Here is an 18,391-nt window from a genome sequence, read left to right as displayed (position 1 = left end):
TTGTTCCCCATTATAAATTCCCCTGATTCTGACTGCAAGGGACCTATGCTTGACTTCACCAATCTTTTTCTCTTCACATATCTATAGAAGCTTTTATAGTCAGTTTTTATGTTCCCTGAAAGCTTACTCTCATACTCTATTTTCCCCTTCTTAATTAATCCCTTTTTCCTCCTTTGCTGAATCCTAAACTGCTCCCAATTCTCAGGTTTACTACTTTTTCTGGCCAATTTATATGTCCTCTCCTTGGATCCTATGCTATCCCTAATTTCCCTCGTTAGCCACGGTTGAGTCAGCTTTTTTGTTTTATTTTTATGCCAAACAGGGATGAACAAATTCTGTACTTCATCCATGCAATCTTTAAATGTTTGCCATTGCCTATCCACCATCAACCCTTTGAGTAACATTCCCCAATCAATCCTACCCAACTCGCGCCTCATACCATCATAGTTTCCTTTATTTAAATTCAGGACCCTAGTCTCTGAGTCAACTACTTCACTCTCCATCTTAATGAAGAATTCTATCATATTATGATCGCTCCGCCCCAAGGGGCCTTGCACAACAAGATTGCTAATTATTCCTTTCTCATTACATAAGACCCAGTCTAAGATGGCCTGATCTCTAGTTGGTTCCTCGGCATATTGGTCCAGGAAACACTCCAGGAATACCTCCTCCACAGTATTGTTACTAATTTGGTTAGCCCAATCTCTATGTAGATTAAAGTCTCCCATGATAACTGCTGTGCCCTTATTGCACGCATCTCTAATTTCCCATTTAATGCCATCCCCAACCTCCGCATTACTGTTTGGGGGTCTGTATACAACTCCCACTAAAGTTTTCTGCCCCTTGGTATTTCTCAGCTCTACCCATCCAGATTTCACATCATCAGAGCTAAAATCCTTCCTTACAATTGTGTGAATCTCCTCTTTAACCAGCAATGCTACCCCACCTCCTTTTCCTTTTTGCCTGTCTTTCCTGAATATTGAATACCCCTGGATGTTGAGTTCCCAGCCTTGGTCACCCTGGAGCCATGTTTCCGTAATCCTAATCATGTCATATCCATTTACATCTATTTGCGCAGCTAATTCATCCACCTTATTATGAATGATCCTCGCATTAAGACACAAAGCCTTCAGGCTTGTTTTTTTAACACTCTTAGACCTTTTGGAATTATTATTTACTGTGGCCATGTTTGATTTAAACCCTTGATTTCTCTGACTGCCACTTTTGCTTTTCTCCTTCCTGTCTTTTGCTTCTATCCTTGTTTCCCTTTCCTCTGTCTCCCTGCACAGGTTCCCAACCCCCTGCCATTTTAGTTTAAACCCTCCCCCACTAAATGGCAGGAGGATAGGCACCAGCATGTAGGAATGGAGGGGAGGAATGGGGTGCATGGAAGAGTGAGTGTGTTGAATGGTACTGGAGGGGAAGGTAGTGCTGGAGGTGGAAGTAGTACCATATTAGATAGGAGCAGACTAAGAAAAACTACAAAAAATTCACAACTAGGTTTAGAATGCATGTACGTAAACGCACAAAGTGTGGTGAATAAGGTTGGTGAGCTACAAGCACAATTAGCCGTGTGGCAATATGATGTTATGGCAATAATGGAAATATGGCTTAAAAATGGTGAGGACTGGGCACTTAATATTCAAGGGTACAAGGTGTTCAGAAAAGATAGGGAAAGAAAAAAGGGAGGTGGGGTGGCAGTGCTGATTAAGGAAGACATTGTAGTGTTGGAAAGGGAGGATGTTATTGAAGGGACAAGGACAGAATCAATTTGGTTAGAGCTGGGGAGCTAAAAAGGGTATGACCACGCTATTGGGGGCATTCTATAGGCCTCCAAATAGTGAGAGGGAGGTAGAGAAGCAAATCTGCAGGGAAATCACAGAGACATGCAAGAGCGAAAGAGTGGTGATATTGGGGGACTTTAATTACCCAAATATCGATTGGGATAATGCAAGGACAAAGGGAAAGGAGGGGGAGGAATTTCTGAAATGTGTTCAGGAGAATTTCCTTGACCAATATGTTCTTGGCCCAACTAGGAAGGAGGCATTGCTGGATCCGGTGCTGGGGAATGAGGTGGGCCAGGTTGACCAAGTGTCTGTGGGAGAACACTTGGATATGAGTGATCATCGTATCATAAGATTTAGATTAGCAATGGAGAGGAGCAAGGAACAATCTAGAGTGGAACTTCTAAACTGGAATAGGGCTAACTTCAATGGGATGCAAAAGGATCTAGCCAGGAAAAATGGAACCAAAGACTGACAGAAAAAACTGTAATGGAACAATGGGTGATCTTTAAGGAGGAGATGTTCCAAGTACAGGCCAGGTACATTCCAACAACAGGGAAGGGTAAGGGAACCAAAGCAAGGGCTCCTTGGATGATGAGGGAGATAGAGAAGATGATGAAACAAAAAAAGAGGGTGTATGATGAATGTCAGGGGAATTCTTCAAGGGAGAACCAGACCAAATACAATAAATTGAGTGGGGAAGTGAAGATGAAAATAAGATTGGCAAAGAGAGAATATGAGAGTAGAATGGCGGTTAACATAAAAGTAAACCCAAAAATCTTCTACCGGCTTATAAACAGTTAGTGGGTAGTAAGAGGTGGGGTGGGGCCTATTAGGGACAAAGAAGGTGATATATGCTTAGAGGTGCAGGGCAAGGCTAGAATACTCAATGGGTACTTTGTATCAGTGTTTACTAAGGAGGTGGATGCTGACAAAATATCAGTAGAAGTGGAAAAGGTAGAAGCAATGGAAGGTGTTGAGTCTGTGCTTTCAAATGTAGTTATGCTGAATAACTGGACACAGACTACAGAAACACTTAAACAGGTCTTTAGTAACTGAGGGTCAGGGCTGAACTGGAATACACTTTGCTCCACAGGGTTTATATACCGGTGTGGTCACCACCGGTACTACAATGTACAGGAGCCATCAAAAAGTAGTCCATCACCTTAAGGTATCCTCTTAAGGTGGTACAGGTTACATACACTACAGAAGGGGTGAAAATTGATAGACAGGATGTACTAGAAAGACTGGGTATGCGTGGAGTGGATAGGTCACCTGGTCCAGATGGCTTGCATCCCAGGTTGCTAGGGAATTGGGGGAGGAGATAGCAGAAGGGCTGGTCATAATTTTCCAATCTTCCCTCGATGCGGGAGGTGCCGAAGGATTGGAAAGTGGCAAATGTGACACCATTGTTCAAGAAAGGGTGTAAGGACAATCCTTGTAACTACAGGTCGGTCAGTTTAACATCAGTGGTGGGTAAAGTTTTAGAAACAATAATCAAGGAAAAAGTTAATGGGCACTTGGGAGATGTTTAAGCTAATTAAGGAGAGCCAACATGGATTTGTAAAATGCAGATCATGTTTGACTAATTGAATTTTTTGATGAAGTAACAGGGAGGATTGATGAAGTGAATGCAATGGATGTTGTCTGCATGGATTTTAGGAAGGCGTTTGACAAAGTACCACATTAGAAGGTTGGTTAACAAAATTGTTGCTCATGGAATAGGTGGGTCAGTGGCAGCTTGGATAAGGAATTGGCTTAAGGACAGAAATTAGCAAGTTGATGTAAATAGTTGTTTTTCAGACTGGAGAATGGTAGACAGTGGTGTTCCTCACGGGTTAATGCTGGGGTCACTGCTTTTTTTCTGATATATATAAATGACCTGGATATTGGATTACAGACTAGAATTTCTAAATTTGCCGATGACACCAAACTTGGGGGTGTGGCAAACAGTGAGGATGATACCAATCGACTGCAACAGGACATAGAAAGGCTAGCAGAATGGGCAGGCAAGTGGCAGATGGAATTTAATACAGAGAAGTGTGAGGTGATGCATTTTGGCAGATGGAACAGGGAAAGGCAATATACACTTAATGGCACAGTTTTAAAGAGTGTACAGGGACTGAGGGACCTGGGAGTTAATGTGCATTGTTCCCGGAAGGTGGCGGGACATATTGAGAGAGTGCTTAGCAAAGCATATGGGATCTTGGGCATCATAAATAGAGGTATTGAGTACAAAAGTAGAGAAGTTATGCTGAACCGTTATAAAGCGCTGGTTAGGCCCCAACTGGAGTATCGCGTCCAGTTCTGGTCACCACACTTTAGGAAGGATGTGAAGGCATTTGAGAGGGTGCAGAGGAGATTTACCAGAATGGTTCCGGGGATGGGGGATCTTAGCTACAAGGACAGGTTGGAGAAGCTGGATTTGTTTTCATTAGAGCAAAGGAGGTTGCGGGGTAATTTGATAGAGGTGTACAAGATTATGACGGGTTTGGATATGCTAGACGGGGAAAGGTTGTTCCCACTAGTTGATGGTACAAGGACTAGGGGACACAGATTTAAGGTTTTGGGCAAGAGATACAGGGGGGATGTGAGGAAACACTTTTTTACGCAGCGAGTGGTGATGACCTGGAACTCGCTGTGAACGGAAGTGGTGGAAGCGGACACACTCAATGTTTTCAAGGGGAGACTGGATAGACACTTGAGGGAAATAAACTTGCAGGGCTAGGGGAATAGAGCAGCGGAATGGGACTGACTAGATTGCTCTACAGAGAGCCGGCACGGACTCGATGGGCCGAATGGCCTCCTTCTGTGCCGTTATGACTCGATGCTGTCCCCTCTCAGGATGACAGTATCCGACCTCCCACCTCTGCCGCTCCGCCAGTGCCCTTGCTGTTGTCTGCCAGCCAGCCAACCCAGATTGCTGCAGCCCATGCCGAGATGGTGCAGCCGGGCCTTCGAGGGTCAGCGCTGCTTGAGGTCATCATCCAAGGCCATCTGCAGTCTCCTTCATTGAGAGTCAGCAGCCTTCCACCATCCATGCTGCAGCCACTGGGGTAGCACTGCATAGGAGCCCTAAGACAGGCAAAGGTACACGGAAGACAGGCATTAAGTGGATGCACAAGGGTGATTAGTTTATGTTTGTATGCAATATTGCAGGGGTTCTCAACCTTTTTGCTTCTGAGGCCCCTCTTCCATGTTATCAAAATTCCCCCTGTAAAACAACACAAGTATTTTTCTGTATAAAAATTAGTTATACAGGAAACTCTTTGGTATCCGGCACCGACGGGACCGGGATGGTGCCGGTTGATTAAAAATTCCGGATGACGGAGAGGGTTATCTACCGAGGCTATTTTTAACAAACAAAAATTTAAAAAATCAAGAAATATGCAGTATACAGTAATTGGGTACTCACCTACAGAATGTTGTGTTAAATGGATGGTGGAAGGTGCTTGATTAAGTACAGTACTGCCAGTTGAGGGTAATCCATAACTCTTTAATTACTTAACAGTAAAACAAAACTTATACAGTAAACGACTGTATACAGCGCGGGAGAGTCAGACTCCTGTTATTGAAGTGTTCGGACTTCCGACAGCGCCAAGAAGCCGAGTAGTGGCAGTTTGGAGAACTACCCTCATTGACTAACTCGGCCACCGCGGGAGACTCGGACTCGGCAACATTTCCGGTTATTGAGGTGTTGTTTTCGGAGTATGAATTTTGCCTGTTAATAGAGAATTCCGGATATTTAGGTGCCATTTAAACGAGAGTTTCCTGTACAATTAAACATATATATTTGTTATTATTTTTGTTTTACTTATATCCCGAACCATCCCCTGTATTATGACCCAGTTCAGTACATTCCCCTGAGGTTTATGACCCGGTTCAGTACATTCTCCTGGAGTTTATATCCCAGACCATCCCCTGTATTATGACCCGGTTCAGCACATGCCCCGGGATCTGACGCTGACAGCAATCTGCCCTCTGTGTTCCTGTCGGTCCCGGTTTAATAAACTAAACGGCCTCCCATGAAACCGAAAGTAAATGATTGCAGAGCCTGGAACAGAATCACAGATGGTAAAATCAGGCCGATGAGTGAACATTAAATGGACAGACGGCGCCAATCTCCGCCCTGCAGAGCTCCGTCCTGCTCTCTGCTGAGTTTCTGTGACACTTTAAAGTCGCTCCCTGTTTGATATAAAATATTCGAGCTGAACACCCGCGCTATCAAGGCCGTGTCCTGAATAGAGCGGCGTTCACTCAGTAACAGAGCGCGACCCCTGTAACCCGGGGAATGATCCTGTTTCTTACCGTCACTCACAGATCGGCCTGCACTGCCCATCACAAGAGGCAAACTGACCCGCCACTGGGAATCCCCGGATTAACGGCAGGGAGCAGCACTGCTCTGCCCGCTATCATCTAAGACTTATTTTGGTGGACCCATTAAAATCTTCTCACCGTCCCCTAGGAGGGGCCATGGACCGCCCCCCTTCCCCCATCCCCGGTTCAGAACCCGTGCAATATGGTATGATTTCATTTCTAAATTTGGTTTGGAATGTTTATTTTGTGGTGGATTTTATTTTTACATTGTGGTCAAGTGGACGCTGTGATGATCAGTAACAAAGGCAAGGTGTGGGACTGTTGGTGAAGGGGGAATTGGGGTTGGGGTTACTGGCAATGTTCCCTGTAATTTTTCTTTTGGGTGCGTGGCCCCTTTAAGGGGCTACGCAGCCCATTCAAACTTCCGCGCATGTGCGGTTTTTCCATTGAGAAACCGGCAAGCGGCCTGCACGGGAGCTTCAGGCAGCTTTGCGGCTGCGCGTCCGCCCAGCTAAACAGGAACATTAGTTACTGGTATCGCTCTTGAATTAGTTCTTCTCAGACAGCAAGGAGCTGTCTTGGTTGCCTCCTCCCTTCCTCTTCCTCTTCTTCCTCCTTCTCTTCTTGCTCCTCATGCTCCGGCACCTCACTGGTCAATATATACCTGGTGGCAAGGGCTGTCCCCTCTTGATGGCGAGGTTGTATAGCATGCATCAGCCCACCCCGAATCTGAGGAAGGATGTTCTTGCCATGGAGGGAGGACTGATACCTGGGATGGCAGGAATGACGTATGAGGAGAGGTTGGGTCGATTGGGCTTATATTCGCTGGAGTTTAGAAGAATGAGAGGGGATCTCATTGAAACTTATAAAATTCTAACAGGACTGCACAGACAGGATGCAGGAAGGATGTTCCCGATGGCCGGGGAGTCCAGAACCAGGGGTCACAGTCTAAGAATAAGGGGTAAGCCATTTAGGACAGAGATGAGGAGGAATTTCTTCACCGAGAGTCGTGAACCTGTGGAATTCTCTACCACAGAAGGCAGTGCGGGCCAATTCATTAAATATATTCAAGAAGGAGTTAGATATATTTCTTAAGGCTAAAGGGATCAAGGGATATGGGGAGAAGGCAGGGACAGGGATCTGAATTTAGATGATCAGCCATGATCTCATTGAATGGCGGAGCAGGCTCGAGGGGCCGAATGGCCTACTCCTGCTCCTATCTTCTATGTTTCTATGACACCTGCTCTGCCAAGTACTACAGGGCAGCAAATGTGTTGTTTCGGCACGCCAATGGTCTGCTCTATCACATTTCGTGTGGTAGCATGGCTTTCATTGTATGCATACTACGCACGTGAGCCATGTCATCAGCGGATAGCTCTTGATGCCCAGTAGCCACCCTTTGGTTTGCCGTGGTGGCTCAAATGCAGTTGGTACAGCGGACTGCCACAGAATGAAGGCGTCGTGACTGCTGCCAGGATACCGGGCATTGATCTGCATGATTCGCTGCCTATGGTCGCACACCAGCTGGACGTTGAGGGAATGGAATCCCTTTCAGTTCCAGGATATGGCAGAGTCGATATGCGGTGCCCGCAAAGCGATGTGCATGCAGTCAATGACACTCTGCTCCATGGGGACGCCTGCAATCCTAGCAAAGCCGCGTGCTCGCTCCGCCTGCTGGTCTCTGGCAAGAGGGAATGAAATGTAGTTTGCTCTCTTTGAATAAAGAGCCTCAATTAGCTCCCTTATACAACAGTGGATGGCAAACTGCGAGATGTTGCAAATATCTCAAGCTCCAGCCTGAAAGGAGCCAGACGCGTAAAAGTTCATTGCCACTTTCACCTTCACAGCCACTGACAATGCAGTCCTTGCCCTGCTCTGAGGTTGCAGTTGTGGCTGCAGCAGGCGGCAGATTTCAGTGAGGACGTCCTTAGTGAAGCACAGACGTCTCACACATTGTCCCTCACTGAGGTTCAGGTAGTAGAATTGTTCCCTGAACACCCTGGGCAGAAAGGGCCTCCTGCCGAGAGGCCTTCACCCCCTCCTCCTCCTCCCTCTTCTAGCAGCTTGTCCTGCTCTGCGCAGCCTCTGCTCATTCTCCCAGTCATGCTCTATTCCAAGGGAAATGCCAACTAGTGCAGCCATGTCTGGGAGCAACTGGTTTGTGCAGAAGCCTTGAAGTCAGCAGCAATCCTTCAGCACCTGCCGCACCGCTCCCTGTAGAATTTTGCAACTTGAAAGAACTATGGGAAGCGCCAAACACTTGTAGAATCGTAGCAACAGCCAGAAGAAATCAACCAGCAACTAACCTGTAAGTAGTTGATCCCTTTAAATAGCGTTGGTGGGGAGTCCTTCCTGCTGCTTAACGCATGTTCAGCTGTGTGAGCTTAAGAGAGGGTGTCGGCTGGAACACCAAAATGGCACCACTGATGTTAAATATGGCGTCCGGCGCAATTTGCGGCAGAAGTGTGTGTGCGCTCATCGGACGCCATTTTGGTCCCCGAATGGCACCTGTAATGCTCAAAACAACGGGCGCTACTGAGCCCAATTTCGTGCCCTTTATCTGGGCATTATCACATGACTGTTTGTGGGAGCTTGCTTTGTGCAAATTGGCTGCCACTTTGCCTATATTACAATTGTGACGGCACTTTAAATGCACTCCCATGACTGTAAAGCACTTTGGGACATCCTGAGGATGTGCAAGGCGCTAAATAAATGTAAGTCTTTCTTTCCTTTTTAATCTCTGCCATGTCTATGTAACTCAAATTCCCTTTGCATCCAATTGCGAACACATTTTTCCTGCCATTCTGGATTCAAGCCCATTACTTCTATCTTTTTTTCTCAGTCTCTCTTGGGCTTTTCTCTCCTCTCTCCCTCCTTCTTGTCATCCGGTTACACTACCTTTCATTTCTCCCCTCTCAGATACTGTGCCCCCTACCTACTCAAACCATCACTACTCATCTGCCTTCCTATTCTCTTGCTGCCATCTCAGGCTTGAATCTCCCTTGAGTAATCCCATAACTACCTTCTGGTCCTCTTTCAGCATAACCTCACCAACTTCTCTTCCAGGCCTCCATGCTAGTTGACATTGTAAATGGTTCACTCTCCTCAGGTACTGTCCTTCCCTTTAAAACTGTCATCATAAACCCCTCTCCTCGAAAAACACACACTCAACCCCTCTGTCCTTGCAAACCACTGCTCCTTCTCCAACCTTCTTTTCTTCCCCAAAGGCCTTGAATGTTTTGTCACCTTCCAGATCCATGCCCATCTCTTGTCAAAGTGCAGGTTTGAATCCCTAACTAAAGTTACAAATGACATTCTCATTGGCTGTGATCATCGTGCATTATCTCTCCTCATCCCCCTCGACCTCTCTGCAGCCAGTGATACATTTGACCAGATCCTCCTCCAACACGTCTCTTTTGTTGCCAGCTCAATGAGGCTGCTCTTTCTTGGTTCTGTTCTTCCCTATCTAGAATGAGTGATCTGTACTCAATTTACAGAAATATCGGCTCTGATTTCCAATCTACGCTATAATAATACTCCAAATGCCAGGTGGAAGTGTGGGAAGCACAAAAATAAATAGCATATCGTTGAAAACACACTTTGCATTTTCATATTTCAAATGGGAAATTATCTTTTTTGCCAATTTAACTGGAGAAATTTATTTTAGTGAACATTAATGATTTTTTTAAAAAACAGGCTTAGCGCGAAGCTTTGTGAATTGCTGAGTAAAAATATTTTTCACAATTCAGCATATCAAACTCCAATTTAGAAAATAAGGTTTCTTGTAAAGCGATTTGTAAATCAATACTTTAAATCTGTTGGCAAACTTTAAAAAACCATTACACACTTTATAATCATTACACTACATAAATGCTTAAACACTACATTGTTACGGTGACAAATACTTGGGTATAGCATAGTATTGATCTGCCTCATCACTTACCTTCTGCTGGTCGATTCTGGGATCTTAACACACAATGCCTCGTAACAATGAATGTCATGAAAATGACTATCCCAAAAATTAGTATCCTGGAAGCAGCAGCCGAAAGCCCAGATATGTCCACCAATGCTTGAATGTACAAACAGAATTGCGAGTTAAATGGTCAAGTCCTAATGTAGCACCATTGTTTTGAAAATCACACCTTCCTTAAACACACAAAAAATAAAGAAAACGTCCCTTCAAAATGTTCTTCGGTATTTGATGGTCAATGCACAATCTATTCATTAGCTGTGGTTGGAATTTCCACTGCACGAAATGTTTTGTTTTCACTTCAAAGAGAATAAAATTTACATTTCACACAAGAGAAAAATGAGATAATACAAAATGCAGTCCATGGGGCACTTTATCAAAATGACCTCGCTGTTATCCTTATGGCACCTTTAGATAAACACAAATCACAGAATATACACTATATAACACATCAGTAGTGACTTTAAAATAAATATTCCCAATGGAAGCACCATAATTAACCAATTCTGTCCTTCATTCACTTTTTATAATTGCATACAATAACATTACCTATTGGTCACTTTTCTCAGAGCTCTGTTCAGTGTTGATATGTCAACAATTAGTTCATTATGTTGTGGTATTGTTCTGAATTCAACTGAAAATTATCATTTCTTTTTTGTTTATTCAGATTGCACAAGATACCATTAATGTAAAGGGTAAACTTATATCTTTTGTCTGAAATATCAGCAAGCTAAAAAGGCATTGATTGTCCACGAATAAACTGGTTACAAGAATTAATTGTTGAAAAAATACTGCTTATTCATCAAGTTGTTTTAATTTGGACGAATCATTTTTTCTCAATTTAATATATAAATGATAAATACCAACATTTATAGCTTTTTTAATTTTAGTGAACATTTACCTTGTACAGTTAATTTGGTTCCATTCCCAAGGCCTCTTCGAACTGGCGGTGGTATTTCAATAAACACTTTACAGAGGTACAATCCCGCATCATCCTGAACGATATTTTCAATTGTCAGCTTTGCATTTGTTTTGTTAATGGCATGAGAGAGTTTGTTGATGTAAGCTGGATGTACAGTAGAATTGGTATTGGTTGCATTGAGGACCGAGATTGCGTCTTTGGTCCATTCGATCCTGATGCTTTCAATCTCTTGGTCCTCTTTCCAAGAGCAGTTTATGTTGATAGAGTCTCCCTCAAAGGCCTCTATTTCTGGAGGAGACTGAAAGACTTCAATGCAATCTGTGACCACTGTCAGGTAAAGAAAAAATAAATAAACTAGAGAGTGTTTTCAAAGGAGGCAGTAATATACCAAAAGGTAGTTGAGGCAGACATTTTTTTCTAATCATTAAACTTATTTTTGCAGCTTAATCTGATTAAAATGTGAATGTTTCCAATAGGTTCCTGTTGAGGCCGGTGAATACATATAACAGATCAAAATTGTACAGTGCAAAGCATCAACACTGTATCGATACAGAGTAATGTCAAAGAAATGCCACAGAATAAGTGAAAAAAGTAAGGTGGCATTACGACAGAAAGAATCGAGTGGTTCGCCAGAACAAAAATGAAGATTCATGAAAATATATAGAAAAGAATAATTATTTATAGCTATATTGTACTGATAAAGTATAAAAATATTATGATGCCTACCAGCAACAAGTAGATGATTTGTCAGAAGTGCCAATAATAACTGGCATTTCCCTACATCCTTCATACTGTCAGGTACTTGAGAAGCTGCTATACTCGCCTTTTATCAGAATGAAAGAGTCTTAATAAAAAGTGAGTTACTTGTTCACATAATTAAAAAGAAATACACACACAGAATCTCCAAGTGCCATTAATTTTAAATACATATCTGCAACAAAAACTCCTAGTACAGCTACATAGAAAAGTTTTCAAATCTAATACAAAACTGTGTAAGCTTTTTCAGCCAAATATTGTCTTCCTGTCAGCAAGCTTTTGCACTGTAATCTTGCCGCATGAAAAGGAAAGGAAAGGAAAGCAAAAGACTTGCATTTATATAGTGCCTTTCACAACCTCATGATGTCTCAAAGTGTTTTACAGCCAATAAAGTACTTTTAAAGTGTAGTCACTGTTGTAATGTCGGGTATTGCGGCAGCCAATTTGCGCACAGCAAGCTCCCACAAACAGCAATGAGATAAATGACCAGATAATCTGTTTTTAGTGATGTAGGCTGAGGGAGAAATGTTGGCCAGGACACTGGGAGAACTCCCTGCTCTTCTTCAAATACTACCATTGGACCGTTTACATCCACCTGAGAGGGCAGACAGGGCCTCGGTTTAATCTCACTTCTGAAAGACGGCACAATCGACGGTGACGTGTTCCCTCAGTACTGCACTGAGGTGCCAGCCTGGAATATGTGCTCAAGTCTCTGGAGAGGGACTTAAATCCATGACTGTCTGACACAGAGCAAAGTTCAGTGGAAATATTATAAGTAAAGATAATAATCAGCGGTAACAGACAATACGAAATCACAGAATCACAGAATAGTACAGCACAGAAGGAGGTCATTCGGCCCATCAAGTCTGTGCCGGCTCTTTCGAAGAGCAATGCAGTTAGTCCCACTCCCCGCTCTTACCCCCTATTGAAAGGCAAAACTTTAAACAAGAAATCTCACCAATGGAGAGGGAGGCAAAAGATTTGAAAATCAAAAAAATAATGAAGGCAGCACGCAGAAATGGTTAGCACACAGCTCTTCGACTTCTTTGACCTGTATTTAAATCCAGCTCCGACTAATGGCTTGAAAGCATCTTCACTGATTGCTATAAGCGTCCTAACTGAAATGAACTGGTGACGTCTCTAACTAGTTCTAGTGGGGGTCGGACCTCAGCACAAAATGACCTTGAATTTGACACTGATTGGCACTGATCCGCTCTCAGGCATACAATGTGTGATTTAGGAAATGGAATCATCATACTGGTGTCGTAAGAGCTATTCTTGAGGCTAATAGGTGATTTCCCATTCCCCAGTGCTAACGTCCCTTTCTTTGAACAAAACTTCATTCAATTCAATTTTTTATTCAATTCAATTCAATTTTGTTTTCCATATGTAACTAGTACAATGGAATGCTTACTCCCCGATCACTCCCACAATAAGCTGTGGGAGCTCACAGAGACACGTCGCTATTCTCCAGCGCCATGTTCAGAAAAAGTCAATTCAATGGCGGCCTCCTCCTCACTGTTGCCGGCTCCACAATGTGGTCGCCTGCTTCTCCCGCTCACGGTCCGGCCTCTGGCCACCATGCCCGGCTCTCCCTCCTCCCAGTCGGACTGTGAGCTTCCCGCCAAGGAGCTGCCGGCCGACGTGCTGTAGCGGGTTGTCGTAGCTGCTGCTGCTGGATCAAAAGAAGCCCCATGGCACAGTACACCGCATAATAAAGTACAGCAGGATTCACTGCCCCTTCAACATCAATGACAGCTTATGCAAATCAGCATCCCTTGGTTCAGAGTGCAAATTCAGAGTGTGCATTCTTTTGTACATTAATGTAAGGGTGAAAGACACAACATGCACTAGTGAATATGCTGTGTCACAGAGTTGTGCAACATAGGTTTAACACAATGCTTTCTCATCTTAACTGAGTTGTTGGGAAAAGGGGAGATTTTTTTTTAATGTATTCGTTCATAGGATGTGGCCGTCGCTGCCCTTGAGAAGGTGGTGGTGAATCACCTTTTTGAACCGCTGCAGTCCTTCCGGTGAAGTTACTGCCACAGTGCTGACTTTGTCGCAGCGGTACTGAGTGGCTTGCTAGGCCACGTATAGGCCAGACCGGGTAAGGATGGCAGGTTTCCTTCCCTAAACGACATTAGTGAACCAGTTGGGTTTTTACGACAATCCAGTTACTGATACCAGCTGTTTAATTTCAGATTTATTTAATAAACTGCATTTAAATTCTCCAGCTGCCGTGGTGGGATTTAAACTCACGTTTCTGGATTATTAGCCCAAGCCTCTGGATTACTAGCCCAGCAACGTAACCACTATGCTACCGTAACCCTGCAGTCAAGCTTAATTTTTTAAAAGCCTCAAATATATTCAAGGTCATGACACACTCAGGTGAGTGTCTTATTCTTCATGTGTTGCAGAACAAATATGCAAATTGGCACAATGACAAAGGGGAGAATTTTAACATGAAGGAACACGTGGGTTTGGGAGCGAGTGCGGATGGTTGGGGGGGGGCGGTGGGGTGGGGTGTTAATGATGGCGAAATTGACAGTGTGTTGGGAAACTGGCTCCAACCTGGCAACTTCTGGGTTTCACTCCAACATGTTAGACTGCGTGCATGCAACCCCCTCTGATGTGCCTCAATAATTCCGAGACTCGAAGTTAGCAGAACAAAAACAAGGCTTTTATTAACTTAGAAAGTAACACGTAAGAGAGAGAGATGTCTTCCTTCTGGAGACTGAGGCCAGACTGAAGCTAGCTTACAAACGGGGCCAGGTATGGGCGGAGCCCTACACACAGCACATTCCAGCACATTCCAGTACACAATACAATGAGGTCTGGGGGAAGGGAAATGACACTGAAACCGATCTCAGTCACAGGCAGTGGTGAATGGAATATTTCATCACACCCTCGGGAGAGGTGAGTTGGCAATTAACATATGTTAATTGCCCAATTAGAGTGATATTTGACACTGATTTTTAAGTTTAATGTGTGATCCACGGGTTTCTCGGGCTCCCTGAAATTCGCCAGTGAAAGCAAAGCGAGAACACCGTGGCAATTGAGGGGATCAATCAATCTCAGGGAAATATGACACTACATACACAGTACTCCCAGCTGCTTTCTTAGCTGCCAGTGGGAAAGGGTGTTCACAGTGCTTTTGCTGAAAGTTGACTTCCTACACTTTGGAGGTTTCTTTTACATTTTGGAGGTTTGATCTATCAGATGAGCGTGAGTGCCGCTTACGCTGCCTTAGATTAGACCTCAGATGAGGGCCAAGATGACCAGCAACAGTATCAGCAACAGTATCAGCCTGCTCATCACAGATCTGTAGCTGCACAGGAAAGGGAAGCAACAGAGAGGGGAGCCACAGAGAGGTGCAGCCCGCAGCAGGAGGCCATACCTGCCACACAGAGTCGACAGTCAGAGCATAAGCTTCCTCGACATTTCAGAACATCTCAGGATGCTCAGGGTGTTGCGTCAAGTGGTGGGAGACATTTGCAGCCTTCTGGAACAAGAGTTCTTGCCAATTGGACCTGGTGGCCATGCTTTGCCACTGGCTGTCAATGTCACCACCGCCCTCAATTTTTTTGCCTCTGGATCCTTCCAGGGCTTTGCTGGAGACATTTGCAGAATCTCGCAGTTGGTGGCACACAAACACATAAGACAAGTGATTTTAAAAAATTCGTTTTTATGGGATGTGGGCATCGCTGGCAAGGCCAGCATTTATTGCCCATCCCTAATTGCCCTCGAGAAGGTGGTGGTGAGCCGCCTTCTTGAACCGCTGCAGTCCGTGTGGTGAAGATACTCCCACAGTGCTGTTAGGGAGGAAGTTCCAGGATTTTGACCCAGCGACGATGAAGGATCGGCGATATACTTCTAAGTCAGGATGGTGTATGACTTGGAGGTGGTGGTGTTCCCATGTGCCTGCTGCCCTTGTCCTTCTAGGTGGAAGAGGACGTGGGTTTGGGAGGTGCTGCTGAAGAAGCCTTGGCGAGTTGCTGTCGTGCATCTTGTAGATGGTACACACTGTAGCCACGGTACGCCGGTGGTGGAGGGAGTGAATGTTTAAGGTGGTGGATGGGGTGCCAATCAAGCAGGCTGCTTTGTCCTGAATGGTGTCGAGCTTCTTGAGTGTTGTTGGAGCTGCACTCATCCAGGCAAGTGGAGAGTATTCCATCACACTCCTTACTTGTGCCTTGTAGATGGCAGAAAGGCTTTGGGGAGTCAGGAGGTGAGACACTCACCGCAGAATACCTAGCCCCTGACCTGCTCTTTTGCCACAGTATTTATGTGGCTGGTCCAGTTAAGTTTCTGGTCAATGGTGACCCCCAGGATGTTGATGGTGGGGGATTCAGTGATAGTAATGCCATTGAATGTCAAGCGGAGGTGGTTAGATTCTCACTTGTTGGAGATAGTCATTGCCTGGCACTTCTGTGGCGCGAATGTTACCTGCCACTTATCAGCCCAAGCCTGAACGTCATCCAAGTCTTATGCATGCGGGCATGGACTGCTTCATTATCTGAGGAGTTGTGAATGGCGCTGAACACTGTGCAGTCATCAGCGAACATCCCCCTTCTTTGCCAGGGCTGAAAATTATGTGAAATTCGCCCGCTATGACGCCAGTCAGAATGAGCTGGCGCTCGGGTTTGCAGCTCTGGCTAGCTTACCACAGGTGCAGGGCATCATCGACTGCACACATGTGGCAATTAAGGCACCCATAGATCACCCAGGAGTGTTTGTCAATTGCAAGGGCTTCCACTCCATCAATGTGCAGCTGGTGTGCAACCACAAAAAGATCTTTGTGCACCAGCTTCCCGGGCAGCTGCCATGATGCTTTTGTCCTGTGGCAATCCACCCTCCCAAACATCTTCGCACCTGGAAGCAGAGATACCAGCTGGCTGCTCAGAGACAAGGGATACCCACTTAAAGAGTGGCTGATGAAACCTCTCAGAAACCTGAGGAATAAGGCACAGGGGTGATAGAATGAAGGCCATATGACCACCAGATGTGTCATCGAACAAGCCATTGGCGTGCTGAAGCTGTGCTTCAGGTGCCTGGACAGATCTGGCGGCGCCCTTCAGTATGCACCAGCCAGTGTGTCCAGAATGGCTGTGGTGTGCTGCGCTCTGCACAATGTTGCACAGCAGTGAGGTTTGGACCTGCAGAAGGACCAAGGCACAGAGCGCAGATCCTCTTTGGAGGATTCTGAGGAGGAGGAGGAAGACGAGGTGGCGGATGAAGAAAAGGAGGAAGGTGATTAGGGCAATGCACCGCTAGCTACGTACCTTGCCGCCCGGGATGCCAGGAATGCCCTGATTTTTGCGAGGTTCACTTAGGTTCCACCAGTGGACCCATCTCACAACCTTATGCAACAGCCACTTTTCCGCCACCCCGCCAATGCCACAAACACAAAACAGTCCTACAAACAACCAACCACCTCTTTCACATCCCCGCATTGGTCGCTGTCAATTCATGTCTTCCCATTTATCATCTAACAACTTAAAAGGACTCTTGCCAGCCAGCACCCAAGAATGGGCAAGACAGAAAAGTGGTGCAAAATAATAATATTTATGTGCTTCAAGTAAAGAACAGAAATTTAACAACATAACAATGTCTAAGACACCCATGTGCATACCCTTGTGCAACTACAAATCTTTAATCTTCCTTTTCCACGTGGTGCAACCCCTGTGGTTTGAGCAGAGTTAGCACCAGGCTGCTCAGATCACTGGTCTGACTGTTGAGATGCTCTTGGCCGACGCCCTCTGGGTTTTGGAGCCCGTGTGGGCCCCGCCAAAGAGACTGCTCCACCTACACCTGTGCAGGGGCAGACTCAGCCAGCAGGACATGAGGCAGCATGTCAGGTACTGACTGAGGGGGGCAACGGGTGAGAAGTGGTAGCGCTTTGAGTGGAGTCCCCACTTCCATGTCCCCTTTCACCATCATCCCTCTCATGGCCCAGCTGCACTTCCCTGCTACCATTGTGCTGGAGAGCAGCTTGCTGCAGGTCAGTGAGGTGCTGCAAGGCCCTGGCTAGGGTATCTGTCATCCTATTTAAGGTGGTATCCAGCGACGGCAAGCTCTTGCTCAAGGCCTGCGTGGACTTGTGAGATTGCCCATTTGATGTTCCATGTGGTTGGCCAGTCGCTCCATGGAAGAAGACATCATCGCAGTGCCGAGTGACATCATGCCACTCATGCTTGAGGTGCACTCCTCCACTCTCTCTGCAATCATGGTCCGTGTGCTTCGAAGGCCTGTCAGTACAGCGCACATTCTCTGCTGCTGCTCAATGATTATTCCCTTGTGTCCAGCATGTGCCCAGCTGAGCAGAGATTGGAGAAGGCTACTCTCTCCGACAGGGACTCTCCACTGCTGTCCCCGCCACCACCATCTGCTCTTGGTCACTTGTGAAGTATGAGTCATCAAGGGAAAACCCAACTATCTCTCTTACTGGTCCCACCGAACTGCGAGTATCTGAGCTGGTGCATGGTATACATGAGTCGCGTGACAGTGCATCCCCTCTGAAGGATTCAGCTCCTCTGAGGAATCGTCATTCATGACCTCCACCGACTTCTGCTGCACCCGTGAAGGCCCTGTGGGAGATAAAATACATGAATGAGTCCTGGCAAGGTAAGAATGTTGCAA

At 45.5% G+C, this 18,391-nt stretch overlaps 1 protein-coding gene across 2 annotated transcripts in view; it reads right to left on the bottom strand.

The window, feature by feature from the left end:
- LOC147122636 (cytotoxic T-lymphocyte protein 4-like) overlaps positions 1-13,767 on the bottom strand; it is a 40,048-nt gene extending 26,281 nt beyond the window's left edge. The window contains exons 1-4 of one of the 2 annotated variants that reach the window (XM_086008186.1): positions 12,708-13,767; positions 11,720-11,816; positions 10,973-11,320; positions 10,045-10,170 (exon numbers count right to left, since the gene is read on the bottom strand). In XM_086008186.1, the coding sequence (XP_085864312.1) occupies positions 10,045-10,170; positions 10,973-11,320; positions 11,720-11,783 (538 nt within the window). In that variant the 5' untranslated portion in view covers positions 11,784-11,816; positions 12,708-13,767. Of the gene's footprint in view, positions 1-10,044; positions 10,171-10,972; positions 11,321-11,719; positions 11,883-12,707 lie in introns of those variants that run through there. The other variant, XM_086008192.1, reaches the window with a different exon arrangement.
- Positions 13,768-18,391: the final 4,624 nt, after the last annotated feature.

Source organism: Somniosus microcephalus, chromosome 2 (assembly GCF_052327205.1).
Source record: "Somniosus microcephalus isolate GS21.2 chromosome 2, FLI_Smic_1.0, whole genome shotgun sequence".
Classification (NCBI taxonomy): domain Eukaryota; kingdom Metazoa; phylum Chordata; class Chondrichthyes; order Squaliformes; family Somniosidae; genus Somniosus; species Somniosus microcephalus.
Note: the sequence above shows the minus strand (reverse complement) of the source record. Positions and strands in the feature narration are given on the sequence as shown.